The sequence below is a fragment of the Myzus persicae genome, unplaced genomic scaffold (assembly GCF_001856785.1).
Source record: "Myzus persicae strain clone G006 unplaced genomic scaffold, MPER_G0061.0, whole genome shotgun sequence".
In the NCBI taxonomy this organism is placed as follows: Eukaryota; Metazoa; Arthropoda; class Insecta; order Hemiptera; family Aphididae; genus Myzus; species Myzus persicae.
This window is the reverse complement of record NW_019102403.1, coordinates 126475-138862: the sequence shown is the minus strand read 5'-3', so window position 1 is coordinate 138862 and position 12388 is coordinate 126475. Positions and strand designations below refer to the sequence as shown.

General features: G+C 32.0%; 1 protein-coding gene and 1 non-coding gene across 2 annotated transcripts; one reads left to right on the top strand and one right to left on the bottom strand.

Moving 5' to 3' along the window:
• The first annotated feature begins 8622 nt into the window (after positions 1-8622).
• Positions 8623-8695, top strand: Trnak-uuu. The gene has a single exon. It is a non-coding gene; the product is annotated as a tRNA-Lys (tRNA).
• Positions 8696-10421: 1726 nt separating this feature from the next.
• Positions 10422-11465, bottom strand: LOC111032016 (formin-2-like). The gene has a single exon (XM_022312173.1). It carries the CDS (start codon positions 11463-11465, stop codon positions 10422-10424), a length of 1044 nt encoding a protein of 347 aa, XP_022167865.1.
• Between the last annotated feature and the right edge of the window lie 923 nt (positions 11466-12388).

The following is a 12388-nucleotide window of genomic DNA, read 5'->3' as shown; positions in this document are numbered from 1 at the left end:
TAAAGAATATATTAAAAAAATTTTTTTTTAGTAAATGTTTATATTTAATATAGGTACTTCTGTTATTATAATATTATATTGAAATATTTTTATTTCTTTAAATTGCTTTAGTAAAGTAGTGATTGAACATAATCTATATTTTTATTCATTTGCATTACTGGCATAACAACCTAAAAATATGTTGACTTAATTGTTGAAAGTTTACAATATTTTAGGGAGCTCCTTACTTAATATTATTATATTATTGTAAATGTCTCAAGTGTACGGTCATATTAAATATACATCTCCATACAAATAGGAGGATAACAAAGAATATAATTTTATCGAAGTTAATAAATTCCTACTACGAAGTAACAAATAAAAAAAAAATCATTGAATTTCACTATAACATGGCTTTGTATATTGTTATTATTGTTGTGTAATGTTTTTATTTCCTTCAATCGATTGTCTATATCCATGACTGGTACAAATAAATAAACGCATGAATATATTATTATTTTTCATACGAGTATTTACTTGGGTAACTAATTACATATAGTAATAGTACCATGTACAAGAAAAAGAATGGTTAAAGAATAATTTAAGTTAGGTAACCTATTACACTAGGTACTCCGGTCCAATCAGGTTTTAAGGTTTGACTGTGAAGGTATAAATAAAACATAGGAGACCGTCATTCCAAAGGCAAACGATAAAAAAAAATTATAAATCTTAGTGTCCTTGACTGCAGGTTTTAGTTTCATGTGCATATGCAGAGAATGAGTAAAACACAGGCATGGGTCGGACATGACGTGTTCGGCGAGTAAATTATTTGTAAAAAAAAATAATTCACAGCGTAGCTATGACTTCTACAACAGAAGTATTAATAATGTGGTAACCGGTTTATCGTTATAAGTAGCAACCACATTGCGCGGAGAGGGAGCACCCTACCATCATATTGTTTCATATTATTGCTTATTGTAATAGGTTTAGGTGGCCTAAGAATGGTATTCGGCGGTGTCGTTAGCGAAAAGCATGTCAATTCACGTATTCTGAAATAAATGTTGATATAATATCCTCATGTAAAAGTAAAATATAATGATGAAACAGCAAAATTTAATCAATTATCGTAATTTCGCTTTGCAATTTTGAGTTAAAATATATTCTACTAATTATATTACTATATTATTATGCATACTCTGATCGACTGAAATTATTTTATACACTGAGGTGGTATTTATTGAAGATCGTTGACATCATATTAACTGTTTAAGGTTCCATTCGGGATATTATTATACCTATTATATTTTGATTATTGTGATAGCTAACATACTCTTGTATTAAAATACCCGATTAGAAAATAGGTATATTATATTATATGTTGGGTAAATATTAATTATTATTTGTAATCTGTACCACACGCGGCGTTGTCATCATTGCAAATTGACTACGCAGTTATAGCATAGGACATTATTATGTATTCATAAAACACGGTAAAAAATAATATTATCTTTACAATTAATGAGCAATATATAAGTAATTTTGTATCACTTTTCGATCTGTATTCACTATTCAGTTTCTCTAAAATCAAAAATAATATTATTATAAAAACAAAATCAATGGTTGTAAATATTTTATGATTTTTTCAAGATTACAAAATTAATCGAATTATATTAACTAGGCCCCGAAAATGCGGTATATTTAATATTTTGTCACAATCGGGAGATTCATGTAGACAGATGACTTTTCATAATATCTTAAAACCTTCTCAACATATTTTCTTGACTGAGAATACATATAGGCACACCAATAATTACTATTTCACGCTTTTGATGTGAAATATCTAACTCGGTGGACGAGGCTGACAGTCGGCGTGGTGACATGTGTGAAACATCTGATGCACCTTTGAAATAAAGAATAATTTTTCTTAAAAAATCTAAATAAATAATATTTACCTATAATAGCCATCCTTTCATATTTTCCATGCATATTTTCTATACAAAATAATTGTAACGTTCAACGTCTGCCAAGTGATTGCCGCTTCCCGTTACTGCTCACTTATCAACATCTCACCGAACGCGTTTAGACAGTTGAAAGTTAAAACTAGTATTCATTGATATTCATATAGATATTGACTATGTGGCCTGTAGGCATATCGAATGTCATTATAAAATTGAATGATTATTATTAATTCAGATGATGTTTTATAGCCTGCCATTAAAATTCATCGACTATCGAATAGTTAATATTCTGTAGACTTATATAATACGAGTAGATACATTTCTCTAGGACCAACTCAATGGTTTGTACATATGGATATAAATAATGATTAAACAATATTGGACATGGACCTCAGTTTTCAAGTTTATTCTTGTGCATTGTTCAGGGCTACATTGTGCCTAATAATCTCTTGGAATATTTGGTTTTTTCATAGTCCCTGAGCAAAAAAATGTATCCCAGTATAGGAATACTTATTACAAAGACTAAACATAATAATTATAGGGATAACGTTAAGTACCTACCACGATTCCATGATGGAAATCTTTGAAAAATTAATTTGAACCATATTCTTTAATAAATGTTTATTTTTTGTAGGTTAATTATTCACCTTTATACATATTTGTACACGTTTATCCAAAAAGTATAATATATAATATATAAATATTATATGTATTATAATTGTAAACCACTCGTATACTTAACCAAAACATTTTAAAAATGTTTTGCCAACATACAATATTAATATTACTGTGGTATAAGGGGTTATAACTCGATAAAATATTTCTGAAGCTAAAAACAAAAATTTATTCTAAATTTATTAGCCCTACAAGGAATCAATAAAAGCAAATTCAGTGCCAAGTAGCCTGATTGAATAGTTTACTCCTTACCTGTATATGATAAACACAATTAGTCAATGAGTGGACAACAGAGTAGTTATTGAAAAATAATGATTTGGCAGTTGTGTGAAAAATTCTTTTTTTATTCAACACCCATTACTATGATAGAATTTAAATACGTACATCCATTTAGTAAGTATTTCAAATACTTTCATAAAAAATATTTAAAGACAAATGCAAATATCTACTTTTTATTTATTTCAATAACGCATAACAACTGAATAATTCGTATGCACGTACCATGTAATACTCCTTGGTAAGAACAAAACAAAAATAATAATGTAAATAGTGTGCACACGGCGGCGGCCATCGCGTAAGCAAAACTCGTTCGGCATCACTCGGGTGATTTCGTGACGGTCGTGAAACGCGTGAATGGAAGTAGAGGATGGAGGGGGGTATACCAGCTGATAACTCTGCACCAAAAACCGGCCGCCGCCTTACATTCGAAGGTCACATTTCGGTCGTCGCGCCGCCGCCACAAAAAAACTGAGTCAGCATCGCGCAACTGCCGACTGGTCCGAACGACGCAACGAATGGAAAACGTGATAGCAACAATAACAGTTTTCCGATCACGGTGCTATTTTCACTTTTCTCAACAATAATGCACAAATTAGTATTTAATTTATTTCTATTTCAACGACACACAAAACAATTTAAATTTATCGTAAATAATAATATTATTATGGCTATAGTATTAGTATTAGTACCTACTATTGTATTTACTTATACGTGCAAGTAAACTTCGCATTTGGCGTACCGAAAACTGTATGCATTTTTTTTTAAATTAAATATAAATTAATTTTTAGAATTTTCGGGATTTTGACGCCACTTAAATACTAAATAATAATAGTCACTAAAATTGTTGATTCTGTGTCAATAATACACTGGTCAATTAACTAACTAAATATTTCAATTTATTTTTAAAGTTAGCCATATTATGCAAAAGCAGTAGTCCAGTTACTTCGTAACTTTAATATAATCATGTATTATGTTGATGATAGGTATTATGGTGATACCTATGAGCTGTATGTCATATAGATAACTATATGACTTATAATATTTTATAATATAATACATTTATGCTGTATTGTCCGAATAATCCGTAAGTACCTAGTATGTTATGGCGTGCTACCCTTTATATTTTGTTGTTATTTACCTTTTTTCGTTCTCTTGTCTATATTTGTAACTTATAAATGTACAATGTATTTCAGTTTATAATTGGTCATTCCTATGATACCCTTGTATTATTATTACCTTGTATACGCGCAAAATATTGTTGAGAACTTACGTCCCTTTATATTAAAAATAAATATACTAAACATAATATTATCTTTACTTTGTCGAGATCTCCTATATTTAGAAAATTCGCTGTTATCTCGATCGCTAAAACGAGAACTTGTCGTTCGTTCTGCGATCGAAATAAATTTTCACACCGACATTATCGTGACCATTGCATTTCTTAATGTTAATTTTATGTAGCTCAGGGCAATATTAAAATTTTGCACAGTGAACTAAAGTAGGTAGGCAATATTTTGTTTCTTAGTGGTAGAGGTATAGTTGACCTCAAACGTGCACCAAGAAAATTGTTTGACTTATAGCTACGTATACGTACTTATCTACCGTTGTAAAAGTAATTACCCGACTACCTACGTTATTTTCAATTGGCTTAAACAACTCAATATTCTTAGATTTAAAAATCTAAATGAGTAACAAAATTTAGAAATACCGCTTTTATCATGTTCTTAAATCGGGACCCGGACACTTAAGAGGAAGTCACACGCCCATGTGTTGTCTGCGTCTTACAAATGTAGATTGTAGGATATAGCAAAAACTGCTTCACTGGAGGAAGAACCGAAAAGGCTACAGCTATAACTAAGAAACCATATTTCCACAAAAAAAAAATTTAAAAAAAGTAAAAACATCAGATTTTTAAAAGTATTATAGCTTTTTTCTAATATTATATCAAACAAATAAAAACACTACGACACAGAAATATTAACTTACAATTATTGTGTACACTTTTGTTGTCTCTCCTAGGATTACAGACTGAGTGGTTCTATCCTTCGAAAAACAGTTTTTGCGATGTTGTATATTTTGTAAGGCAGATAAATGGCATGCGAGTGTGGCGTTCTCTTAACTCTACTTCGTGCGTTCGGCTGTTAACCGAAAGGTTGGTGGTTTAAACCTAACCGAGGGCGTTTGTTTTTTGAAATTTTTTCCACCCAGAACAATAATTGTCGATGTATATCCTTTAATACGATCAATTACCTCGATAGGGTAACTAATTTTATCGTAATGAACTTTTTGATTACACTGCATTATACTCATAGTAACGTAATCATTATAATATAATATGTAGAGTAGTTTTGACATTATTATTGATGTTTGTGTACGCTCTCTAATAGAGACTCTCTATTCTCTAAACCTTATATTTTATTCATAATATTGTCTCTTTAGACCAATGCAATACTCCACAATTTATTTCCGTTGTTGTAATCTGAATCAGACATTAGTTTTGTATAGTAATTGTTTTATTATATGAGATAATGTTATAATTTAAATATAATTTACATAAATTCTCATTAAAACTAAGCATAGGCATATAATAGCAGTATTATAGCAGCATGTTGGTTTATATGCATTATAATAATGTTCTTAAAATTGTAATGGTTTATTCAGTACATTTTAATGAAATCATGATTATTTATAAAAAACGACATACCCACCATCATAACTATTTATTTTGGGGAATTGTAAATTGTCCACTATCAATCGTTTTATATTGAACTACATAATTATTTTTCGATTACTCCACGGGTCTGCTTTAGCAGTTTTATTCTTCAATTGCTGATGCTGCAGCAATAGACAGAATTTACTACAGACGTCATTCATCTACATGAATACATTATAATATAGAAATATAGAATATATTTTTGGTCTGTGTATACATAATTTTAAATTTAGCATTAATCCGTTATTGTTAGTAACATTTACCATTAATTATGGAACATGCCAACTTTTTCAATAATAGTTGGTACATCAGACTTAGAATACTTTTTTTTCTACATTTCTGCAGCAATTTAATGCATATAATCTAATATGTATGATGATATTTTATTATTTTACTGTAGTGTATATTTTTAGTTAGGTTTTCGGCTGTATAAACAATAAACTTGTTATATTGTATTAATATCCTTTGTCTATTATGATTGTTCTTACTATGGAAACGTATTTTAAGGCTGACGTAGGAGCAACGGAGAGGATACTAGGTAGTAGGATCTCACCAATAAAATATAGAATATTATATCAGTGGTTCACAACCAGTGTGCCGCTGGATCGACTAGGTGTGTCGAGTCATACATGTATATTGTATAAAGGCTTGGCGATAATTATTGCCTCCAGCGAAGTTTCCGAAGTTGATATGATTGTCAAGTGCGTGAGTGTGCCGAGAAAACTTGTGTTATATAATAGTGTGCCGTGAACCATAATAACGTTGAGAACCACTGGACTTTATAATCAGTTTTACTTCTCATAGACCTCATATTCGCTTGCGCCTACCAAGCAAAACGATCCACCGTATACAATAACGAATGCCAACTATATGCCTCGCGTTCGGACGGATATAAGGCTCTTAATAATATTTATAACGTTATTATTACCATTTTACCCTAATGCCCTATGTTATGTTATTTTGGGTTTTATTAGTGGATTATTATTAGCCTCCACTAGTCACTACAGTGAATATAACCTAAATTATAACTCATAATCATATTATATTACGCGTGAGTTTCTTGAAATATGCATAGAACACTAAGCAATCGACCTGTATGATATAGTAGTAGGGGAAAGTAATAATGACACGGAAAAAACGAAAACAGCGGTCTCCACTGAACTTTTGTATCTCGGAGTACTTTACAGTCATAACTCACTAACTGTGTAGACGTGCAGGCTATCAACCTGGGCATCGCCCGTTTCCGCCAAAAAACCGGTTCCCTGATTTAGGTATAGCCCTTTTCCGCCAAAAACGAAAAAGGTACGATTCCCTTTTCCGCCAAAAGACATTTCCGCAAAAGAAAGTTTGGAAACCAATAGTATTAATTTTTAAGCAATATATATGTTGTGGTATATATAAAATAAAATAGTAATGTAAAATAAAAATATTAAACCGTTTAAAAACTACTGAAAAGCAATTACAAAAAAAAGTTCCAATGAAATTAGTAGGTACACGTTTGTCAAAACTGTTTCTTATAATTATATGATCTTTTAAAACCTAACCTATACTTAAGAATGTGATTCTTAAAACCTGACATATACTTGTATTATAATAATTAATATTTTTTATGACATTTTTAATTATTTAAAAATAACGATATGTTTTTTCAAAATTCTATTGAGACTATATTTGACCTATACTTGTATTATAATTTGAAATAGTTAAATATAATATATTATTATTAGCTACTTGTACTATAATTTATAATAATAAAAATATTTTTATATGATAAGAATATATAAGATTTGTACATGGTTCTTAAATTGACGGAAACGTCTTTTCACAAAAATATATTCGCTATAATATATTGTTGTACCTATTCGCAATTTCGCAATTATTTACAAATGACATTGCTATTACCTACATTTTACATTACTATTTTATTTTATATATACCAAAACATAAATATTGCTTAAAAATTAAGACCATTGGTTTTCAAACTTTTTTTTTCGGAAATGTCTTTTGGCGAAAACGGGAATCGAACCTTTTTCTCGTTTTTGGTGGAAAAGGGCTATGGCGGAAACGGCCAATATTATTTTGGCGGAAACGGGTAACTCCCATCAACCTATCTCCAAATTTTTATATAAATTTAAATCCCGGGTTTTCACTTCAAATTATTCATAGGTTATATGGAGGCAGAAGAGATTATTAACTACTGAACTAATTTTATTTTTCATATTATTATATAGTATGATGTAAGACATAGGTGCCTATTCTAAGTCCACTTATTTGAATGATTATCTATTTATTATTGAATATAATAATATATTGATGCAACAACCAACAACTCCATTGCATCACTTGTACTATCAATTAAATTAGTATTTGAAAAATAAATATATTTTAATTTTATGGAACTCAGGGTTTCCTAGGATTTTTGTTCAAGTGTTAAATATTTTGTGTACCTATTGCCTTTGTGAAGTAATTAATTTTATGTTTAAAAGTATTTGAAAAATAGCGATCAGTTAAGGTTGTGACCTGAAATACGTTAATAATTTAAAATTTAAAATCATACCACTATATTATTATAGATTTTATATAGGGGTTTTACAGTCCACAACGCCGGGTTTTGTACCTTTAAATTGTGGCCAGACAGCTTTGTCGAGCGGCCACAGGTCGATAAAATATGGAGTCCGTTCGTTTGCAGTGGAACGATTACTCTCAGTATTTCACTCTACTCAGCGTTGTGACTGTTCAATCTGAATGTAATATTTTTATATTACTGCTGTAAATCAACGACGACGTTGAATTTGTTTGCACCCGGCAGATAATGCGTCTTATAGCTAAACCGCGATGTAAAATGAAATTTTTTTAAAAGTTAAGGCGTTCCAAATGTAGGGGGAAGTACAACGTAATTGCGATTGCGGTACCACATCCAGTCATTTATTCAGCAACTTTAAAATCTCGTTTACAAAAATTACACCGTTACAATAATATTTAACTCAAAGATGTAATATGACATGTAAAAATTCATGAGCCCGGATAGCTCAGTCGGCAGAGCATTAGGCTTTTAACCTAAGGGTCCAGGGTTCGAGTCCCTGTCCGGGCGGTACGTTTTTTGTTCCGTTTTTTTCTCCGTTTTGCACAGAAATACTCCACTGATATTGTATTTCATACTAATTATTCGATGCCAGTTGAATAATCTCATTTTTTTCTTCTGACGAAGGCCATGGGTACCCATGGGTACTGTAAATAAGACGCTCTGTAAATTGTACATGGTCTGCAGATTCACAAGATTAATTAATTATCGCATAACTACTTGGAGAAAAACGATCGATTTCGTTCAGAATTTCGTGTTTTTAAATGTAATAACATTATTTGAAAATTGCGTTGACGGACTATCCATCGATTCTACGACCCGATCATACAATCATATTATGGTTTGCTTAGTTCTATAGCATATTCGTTTTTTTAAATTTCTTTCATAAAATAAGCGTATAATATCATCCACAATATATATCAATAGCGGTCTCTTAGGAATTAACTCATAGTCAATATATTTTTATTATTGCGTGTTTGTATGACATGATTGATACCTTTTTACGAATCGTAAATTTAATTACAATTTAGCCTATAATACAGATTAAATAATCAGTTGCTTATTGATAAATATTAATAACACAATTATTTTTTAAGTTATTTTAATTAATTAATTTTAATCAATACTCACGTATCTACTACCTACATGCAATGATACTGTGCAACTCAAATGCGTGATGTTATAATGTTTTAAATATAAAAAAACAACAAAATACTTATTGAATTTAAAAATATTTTTAAAAATAATCGTATGATTAAATATTAAATATTTCTCCAATATAAATTTGTGTGACAACATTTTAGGTACACTTAATTTGTCACCACCTTATAATATTTATAATAATTTGTATACTACTTTTAAAATATTTGAATGCTGATTTACTTATAATAGATTATGAAATAAATAATTACCGAAATTAGTTTCATATAAGTATTTTGAATTCAAGTAATTTAAAATAATATAATTATGAAAAGTCATGTTATTGACTACAAAAATCAGTCAAATGTTTATTATTCAGAATAAAGTCAGTTTATTATTCAAACTACAAACTGTTGAAATTCTAAACTTTCAATAAATAATAAAATAACAGATGCAAAAGAATTAAGTATTACATTAGTTGAGTACCTCATCAATTGTGTTAATAAAGACTAAAAGTAACCTAATTTTAACATTTGTGTCACCCCTAAATTTTTAACTACAAAAGTAATTCTTCAAAATTTATACACAATTTTTCTACTCGTTACTTTTATTTTATTTTAAAATTAAATTAAGTAGGCACATAATAACCATTTAGTATTTTGTTACTTCTATATTGCTACAAATTTCTTCATATCATTTTCCGGATCAACTGATTTAAAACTTATTATGTTCTAATCTAAATTCGCTTTTACACTTTTTTCAAAATAAATTGCATACTAATATTTTGCTGCCACTCACATAGGGCTTACCCCACTGTTTTAATCTTTAATACGCAACACATTAACATTTGCTGAAATCTTTTTTTTTGTTCCTAAAAATGACGTCACCACACTGTCAAACGCCTGCATTAATGTACCTATTTAATATTATTAATAGTATTAAGAAAACGTGTACTGCTAGATAATAAAACCTTTATTCATAGTTGTATGAAAACATTATAAAAAATCTTATGACACTTTGTGTATACATCTGTATCGTAGTTTCTGTTTTATTGACATTGCAGTCCATCTGAACTAAGTTAAGTTGGCGGTACATATCATTTACAGCCACCCGACTTTGGTGGCGATCCGCAGCCTCCCGATTTAGGTTTCGGTGGTGACCCACATCCACCTGACGGGGGTTTTGGCGGAGAACTACAACCACCAGTTGGAGGTTTTGGTGGTGATCCACATCCGCCAGATGGGGGTTTAGGTGGAGATCCGCAGCCACCGGACGGCGGTTTAGGTGGAGATCCGCAGCCACCGGACGGGGGTTTCGGTGGTGATCCACATCCGCCTGACGGGGGTTTCGGTGTTGACCCACATCCACCAGATGGGGGTTTAGGTGGAGATCCGCAGCCACCGGACGGGGGTTTCGGTGGAGATCCGCAGCCACCAGTCGGGGGTTTCGGTGTTGACCCACATCCACCTGACGGAGGTTTCGGTGGTGATCCACAGCCACCGGTCGGGGGTTTCGGTGTTGGCCCACATCCACCGGTCGGAGGTTTCGGTGTTGACCCGCATCCACCGGACGGGGGTTTCGGTGGAGATCCACAGCCACCGGACGGGGGTTTCGGTGTTGACCCACATCCACCAGACGGAGGTTTAGGTGGAGATCCACAGCCACCGGACGGGGGTTTCGGTGGTGATCCACATCCGACTGACGGGGGTTTCGGTGTTGACCCACATCCACCTGACGGAGGTTTCGGTGGTGATCCACAGCCACCGGTCGGGGGTTTCGGTGGAGATCCGCATCCACCAGACGGAGGTTTAGGTGGAGATCCACAGCCACCGGACGGCGGTTTCGGTGTTGGCCCACATCCACCGGTCGGGGGTTTTGGTGATGATCCGCAGCCACCGGACGGCGGTTTCGGTGTTGACCCACATCCGCCTGACGGAGGTTTCGGTGTTGAATCACCATCGGTAGATGGAGTCGAATTCCAAAACGGAAGTTTAAATCCGATGTTCCTTATGTGACTTGGTGAACCACACCCTGATACATTTCTTATATTAGTACTATTCGCCCGAACGGCTGACGACTGTTGCAGTGCAAGACGTGACGCGGTGACCATGGACCCAAACAGGTTTCTTGCGGTTTGCATGACGAGTTAACACGAGATTGGTCTGGAAGTTGAGTGTGTCTTCTGTGTGTGGTGTAAAAATTCAATTAAGCTGAGGTCTTCGGCGAGTATTCTCTGTTGGTGTATAAAGTGTGTGACACTGTGTATCGATTTAGTTTAAATGTTATTTTTGACAAATTGATTTGCTCGTTATTGTAATAAACACCGTATCTTGTGGTTTTGTATTTGGCCAACTACATATACTAAGTTTTATGACTAAACTCAAAAGTAAAATAATATCTTATACCATAAAAGATTTGTGTAAAGATCCGCATAGACTCATTGAGTTAACCTATGTTGATGGTGGGTGCGAAATTAATCTTAGCCTTTTAAAATCAATAAAAGAAAATTTTACATAAATTATGCATATTTGGTTCTCTGTTCTCTAGATAATTTTATTATTGATAGGTACTTATTGTTTGTTCAATTTTAAGCTTAAGCTTATTACACAGAATTGGTTATGCTGAAGTTGAACTTAAATTTAAAATAATGAGTGTTCAATGGTAAAAGAAACCCCCTTGTATTGTATTAACATCCTCTTGAGCTTAATTGCATATGATTGGACTAACAGTAAATTTTTGTTAAAAATATGTTTCCCATTCGATAGATAGAAATAGAAAATTATGTTTTCTATAAAGTGCATTATATTCACATATTTTAACTGTTCAAAATATTTCTTAACCGAAGAATAAAATTATTACAACATTTATATTCTTTTTACCATTCTGGGGAAAAAATTGATAAACCGTGATATTTAATTCTTATCTAACTTTAGGATAAATTTTTTTTATGGAGTAATGTGTAAAATTTTGTTTTGAAAACCTGAGTATTTAATATACCTAGGTAAAATGTACGTGTTTCTTATGGCATGCACGTATGAAACTATAATATTATTAATTAAATAT